We start from the raw sequence: 6974 nt of genomic DNA on the forward strand, positions 1-6974 counted from the left end.
TGTATTTTAGTGGCAAAATTGTTCTTACTGTTGTAGGTTTGATTAATACAATTTTATTTTAAAAAGATATAAAGGTATGTACCTAATTATTCTTTTTTTAGAGTTTTTAGTTATATTTGTTTTGTTCTTTATCCTCATATAGAATGCAATAAGTTATCCTCTTGATTTATTACTTATGTTTTTCTTGGTTACGGTAAAGATAAAAAAGGAGTATTGTTGTTTTCATTTAATAATTCAGAAACTTTATGTATTACATCATGTTGTTTTTCTCAAGTATATACTTTTCTGTTCCATTCCATCCACTACTCAAAGCTTGATTAGATCTGATCTTATTTGTATAAATTATTTTTTTGAGGATTCTGATAGTTCATTATCTAAGGTTTCTAGTGCCTCAAATACCCCTCCTCATGTTCGATCAATTCAAAATGATCATTCTGTAGGTACTGATATTTTACTCTTCGACACACTTAAAGATTCATTCTCCTCTATGGTACCTTTAGCTCCGTTTAAGATTGTGGATCTACCTTTACATCAATCCATACATATTTGTAAGTCTATAAAGTTAGCAGAATTTGCTTATACTTATGTCAAGGAGACCTCGTAAAGTGCTAATAATTGAAAAAGAGAATATGAGTGATGAGATCAAAACTTGTGATCTTTTAGCCATCAAGAGCATGATATTATATCAAAAAACTATTTCATTTAAAAACTTAAACAGGGTTTGAAACTTGCACAGTTGTATACAATTTTGCATGATTAATTAGATTTTAATTGGAAGAGAGAATGAGGGTATTGAGATTTGAACTCGTAATCGTTTAGTGAATAAGACTATGATACTATATCAAAGAACAAATTCAATTCAATAGCTTAAGCTATTTTGTGAAGTCTTATGAATATTTTATATTACTCACTAACATACTCTCTCAAGTAAAGACTCTTTGAAACTGAAACTTGTACAAATATATATTATTTTATGTTTAATTTTTATTAATTAGAATGAGAGTGACAAGATTTAAACTCGTGATTATTAGTGGTTAATTTTTTTTTTTTTTTACAAAATGAAATGCATGAAAACCTCATAATCATATTAGATTATATCGAGTGAGAACATCCGTAGAAGTTTACATTTAACATTTCCAACTTTCCAGATCCACGAGATCTGATGCAAGAAATTAAGGAAGGTCAATCATATGTTTATACGTTGGCAAAACTAAGCTCGTATGTTAAGAGAACAATTACAGTACATGACAACTCGAGCACTACCTTAGCGGAAAAGCATAACTAGAAAGAAGGCAAAATGAGTCAAGACCAACGGATAACTAGGAAAATCAATGCTCCTATGATGGAGCTCCAAGATAAGAGGCCAGTCGCAATATGTCGTTGAATATTCCACCAACTGTTGCTTGAGCCCCATCACCTGGCCCTCAGACAATCAGAGGTTATTCTTTATACCTTGTAGTTGTGAAAACAAATTAAAATCTAATTAATAATATATTATAGAATGAACATATATAAATTTTAAATTTAAAGAATTTTTATTTAAAAAATATGATAAATAATAATATAAATTATATTTTAAATAAATTAAAATCTCAAATTATAATTTATATTATTCTTTAATTATATTGGATAGTTGTGTATAAAAGGAGGCAAATTATTATAACAGAAATTTACAATATTTGCTTGGAATGTAAAATTTACCGTCTAGGCAATTGAAAGATGAAATTTATAGCATACATCAACTTAAAGGTCACGGTTATCCCCTTGACAATTCATTTTTTTTAATTATAAATTTATTAAAACAGGTCCGGGGGTGGTTTTAAAGTCCAATGAGATCACAATCATGAATGTTTCTTTCAAATTAATTAGCACAATTAATAAATTTATTTAGAAAACTAGATATAAAAGAAAAAAAGAGCTTATTGTACTGTAATTCAAATACCCAGGAAACTGTTGTTTTACAAGGATAACTAGCTTTTTATCCAACCACGGGATTTTACTTATAGTTTTCCTAGGAAGATATGAACATGGTGGAAGATAAAAGTGTTTCCTGTAACAACAAATGGTTTCTGAAATTGAATAAAGATGACAATTTTAATTAGATAACAATAGAACAAAGAAAAAAAGAAAATCACCTACTTAAATGTCAATTAAGTCACTGAAAGTAATCTTAAACGTATGAAAATGTTGATTCAAAACATTGAACAAAAGAGATTTCAGAGCATAGCAATGTCCTTCGTATTCAAACAAAAGTAGTAGCCCTTCAACATACATATCATGATATTTTAATAACAAAATTGATAAAGTGGACATGCCCAAATTAATAGGCTTGCAAGCCTCAACAACAAACCAAGAAACTTTTTTTTTTTTTTTATCCAAATATTTGGATTAACTTACATGCATCACGATTAATTTTCAAATTCATTAAATACCCTATAAACCTAATAAATAGATAAAATATCACAGAAATGATAGACATGCACATAAACAAATCAAACCCGAGTACTGGAAAAAAAAAAACAAGTCTTTTTCATAATCGTTGGGCCACAATCTCAAGTGGAAGAAACTTATTTTTTTTTTTTATTTCTTTTAATTGAATAGGTTGTGGGCTTGAAGAATCCCTGTCACATTGGTTACATGTTAGTCTCCTTGCATCAAAAGATAAATGTAGCATTGAGTGTGGAAAAGTTAAACTGAGATATTAATGGAAGATAAAAAGAGAATGACTATGGATAATTAGTAAAAAACATTGTGGACGAAAGGGACACCAATATGCGCATCGAAGAAATGAAAGTGATGAGTGGAACACAAAGCATGTCCGGACTTTGGATATATTCAGGGAGGGGTATGTTTGTAATTTACTTGTGTTAACAGGTAAGAACAAAATTTGCCTGAGAAGTATCCCGCAATGAAGCACACATATTGTTACTGCCATGCTGAACCAGACTTGTGTTTGTGTCAATATAATGAATGAAAATGGAAATAACAACGTGTCGTTACTTGAGTGTGTTAGTGCGTAGCTGACATCATGATTTGTTGCAAAAACATTACAAAAATGAAAAACAAAGAGTAGAAATGCATCAGTAAAATCTAATTGGATTTTAAATCATTGTGCTGGCATAATAAATTGCTCAGTGGTGTTTGGATAAGATTTCAGGCAACTTTTGCTTTGTTTTTCTCTTCCCCGAAAAAAAATATTGTTACTGCCCTGCCAAACATATAAATAGTGACAAGAAAGTTTTGAAAAATTAATTATTGACATAAATATATAATTATCTATTATCCAAACATAAAAAAATATTATTTCCAAGCATACAGTATTTTAAAATATCATCATCATATATAATTTATAAATTCTTGAATATTAAGTTAAACTCTATCCTCCTTAGTTGTAAGGAACTTACACTGCATAGAAGTCATTAAAACATATGTTATAATACTCAACATTAAACACTTTTTTTTTTTAATATAAGACATGAGACATCACAATTTTTTTTTTCTTGGGATAACCTCGAGGAATGCATGCCCAAAACGAAAACGAGATAACAATAAGGAGCAAAAAACCCACAAAGCAAAAGAAAGAAAAATAAAAATAAAAAGTATAAAAAACCAAAATATAACAGGTAAAAATAGTAGTAAGTGAGCGCTCCACTCACAATAATTAATAGATAAATATATCTTTAGTGGGAGAAGATATTCCTTGTTCGAATATGATCAATTATATTTTTTAATTCATATGTAAATGTGTGATTGAACAAGAACCTCGAATCGATATAATCTTCTTGAAAATTTGACTTTTAAAAGTGGCCACCTATTTATTTATCGCGTCCAGTGTATTTATGATATAAAAAAACAGGGCAGAAGAGTTTTTTTTTAAATAGTGAATCTTACTTTTAGGCCCCGACTATGATTGTGATTGCTCGAAATCTTGGGTAGGCTACTGGCATTACTAAATTAATTGTTTTACCGCTGAAATAGCTTTATTAATTTTTGTTTGACTAATTTACCAAAAATAAAAATAAAAATCAAAGCTTTAAAAAATTCAAAATAAGTTTTTTCTTAGTTATCTCTCACAAAATCTAGGCAAGACACAAGTTTGACCAGATGCGAGTCCAAATTCTTTTGCCGGCATTTCTTGAACAACATTGCTAAAAACAAATTCTAAATAAATCCATTTTCAATAACACCTGTCAAATCAAGGAATCCAATCCAAAATCGAAGCCACCGTGAATTTCAAAACCTACTTATTTGTTTAATGAAACACGCTTAAAGACTTTTCCAGACTGTAAGAAATAAAGCTACGCAGACTGGAGGCCCGCTTGTTTTTATATTTTAAAAATATTTTTTAAAAAATTAATATTTTTATTAATTTTAAATTAATATATTTTTAGTATTTTTAAATTATTTTAATATATTAATTTTTAAAAATACAAAAAATTATTAATATATATTTTAATATAAAAAATTATTTTAAAAATAACACCAACTATACTTTCAAACATAGCCGGGTATAATAAGTTAATTGTCAAATCAATTTTGTGAGCACGTTTCCCAATAAATTATAGTAGCTCGCTGCCGTCGGCTAATGCTATTTGAGAATTTTTCTTTTTTCATTTAGTTTGAAAATAGCAATGCTAATTAAATTCTATATTACCCTTATATCTTTTAATAAGGATACTTTCCAAGTATTAATATTAAGGTCTAGAGCAACAATAAATAGACCTGTTTAATTTATTTTTTTAAAATAATTAACAATTATTGACATTTATAATTTATTAAATCAACTACTGATATCGCATCTTCTCTTGAAATCCTAAATATCAAGTTATCGATATATATGCACTAAAGACAATCAAGATGACAGGGACGCATGGACTAAAGACAATCAAGATGATAGGTACGCATGGCTGACGCCGGACCCCTTTATCAAATATCGAATCGATCATCTTATACACATCCACAATATCACAAGTACTATATATAATTTTGAATATTTGATCGATCACTACACAGCTCCAAACCAATTCATGGATTTCCCCTTTCAGTTCTCAGCAACTGCTGTACCTATTCTGTTTGCCTTTATTACGACCACGATCTACTATTTGTTTCGGATTCCAGGAAAGGAGAACAAGAAGAGAGCACCGCCGGAAGCTGCCGGTGCATGGCCCCTTATTGGCCATCTCCATCTTCTAAGAGGCTCACAACCGCCCCATATAACGTTGGGAAACTTGGCTGACAAGCATGGTCCGATATTCACCGTCAAGCTTGGAGTCCATCGAGCTTTGATAGTGAGTAACTGGGAGATGGCCAAGGAGTGTCTGAGGATCAATGACAAAGCTTTCGCTACTCGACCTAAAACTCTTGCAATGGATATCTTGGGCTACAATTACAGCATTCTTAGTTTTAGCCCCTACGGAACTTATTGGCGTCTGATACGCAAGATAGTCACTCTTGAGGTTCTCTCTAATCATCGACTGGAGATGTTCAAACACGTTCGAGAGGATGAGGTAAGGGATGCTGTAGGCGCGTTATACCAGCAATGGATCCTGAACAAAAGTAATTCACAAAAGCTTTTGGTGGAGATGAAGAGATGGTTTAATGACATAACTTTAAACATTATATTGAAGATAATTGTTAGCAAGCGATATGTGGATCATGCAAGCCATGGAGAGGAAAAGGCGAGCGATGAATGGAGGGATTCACTGAGGGAATTTTTAGAATTGTCAGGAATGTTTGTAGTGTCCGACGCACTTCCATTTTTAAGATGGTTGGATTTGGGAGGAGCTGAGAAGGCAATGAAAAGGACAGCAAAAAATCTAGACCATGCGGTTGAAAAATGGTTAGAAGAGCACAAGCAGAGGAAGGCTTCTGGGACAGCTAAGGGAGAAGAAGATTTCATGGATTTGATGCTGTCCGTTTTGGATGGTGCTAAAGAGCTTTCCAATCGCAGTGCTGATACCATCAACAAGGCTACATGTCTGGTATGCTATTTTTCTACAATCTTATGGTAGAACATTAATTAATGGACACACACACATATAAAATCTAATATTGTAAAAAATGAATAATGATGGGATGAAGAAACATTAGCTCATACCTTGTTTTGATGATGATGCCATTCCAATTTATAATGAAACTCCACTAACTCCACTAACATAAACTAGAGTGCCATCCTCAGCATCCTATACTTTGATGGCTTAAATAAGTTTTATAATAATATGATGGATTAATTGACTTGCTAAAAATATACGTAGGTTGCCATGGTAACTAAAGGGTACAAGCTTTCTCAACCCCCATTCCAGACATTAACCTGAAATATAAAAGTTGTAAAGATTATTTATTTATAAGTTACTTTTCTTTTGATAAATTAAAATTAATTTTCTTCCACATACAAATCTGAAATTGAGAAGAATGGTCTAAGAAAGTCAGATTTCTAGTTAACTCAAGAGTCTAAAATTGACCAAGCCCGTGATCTGTTGAGATGAGTTAGACTCATGGAACTCCTGTAAAGTACCGTTTGGCTTACATTGGTAATCATATAAAACTTTTAATCTCGAACGTAAAAAAAATTAAAAATAAAAGAGAGACTGGAGAGTCGAGAGTCGAGAGTTTAAAGTGACAAGTTACGCATCATTTTTAACTTGGAAATGACTTTGAACAATTAAATCTGCATGTAATTATTTTTCTCAAATATTTCACAGACTCTTATTCTAGCAGCAGCTGACACTACATCAGTTACATTAACTTGGACTCTCTCTTTACTACTAAACAATCGCGATGTCTTGAAGAAAGCACAAGATGAACTAGACATCCATGTTGGTAGAGAAAGGCAAGTGAAGGAGTCGGACATGAAAAACTTGGTCTACTTACAAGCCATTATCAAGGAAACTTTTCGTTTATATCCCGCTGCACCGCTGTCTCTACCCCATGAATCCATGGAGGAATGTACCGTAGGTGGCTACCATATTCCTGCT

General features: G+C 31.5%; 1 protein-coding gene across 3 annotated transcripts in view; it reads left to right on the forward strand.

The window, feature by feature from the left end:
- The window catches only part of LOC105130237 (cytochrome P450 CYP82D47-like), an 11183-nt gene that overhangs the window by 3626 nt on the left and 583 nt on the right, over nt 1–6974 (forward strand). Inside the window, exons 1-2 of one of the 3 annotated variants that reach the window (XM_011032656.1) lie at nt 4949–5981; nt 6702–6967. The exons of 1 other annotated variant lie outside the window; for it this stretch is intronic. In XM_011032656.1, the coding sequence (XP_011030958.1) occupies nt 5028–5981; nt 6702–6967 (1220 nt within the window). In that variant the 5' untranslated portion in view covers nt 4949–5027. Of the gene's footprint in view, nt 1–4948; nt 5982–6701; nt 6968–6974 lie in introns of those variants that run through there. One more of the 3 variants, XM_011032645.1, reaches the window with a different exon arrangement.

The sequence above is a fragment of the Populus euphratica genome, unplaced genomic scaffold, assembly GCF_000495115.2.
Source record: "Populus euphratica unplaced genomic scaffold, PopEup_1.0 scaffold2.1, whole genome shotgun sequence".
Lineage (NCBI taxonomy): Eukaryota > Viridiplantae > Streptophyta > Magnoliopsida > Malpighiales > Salicaceae > Populus > Populus euphratica.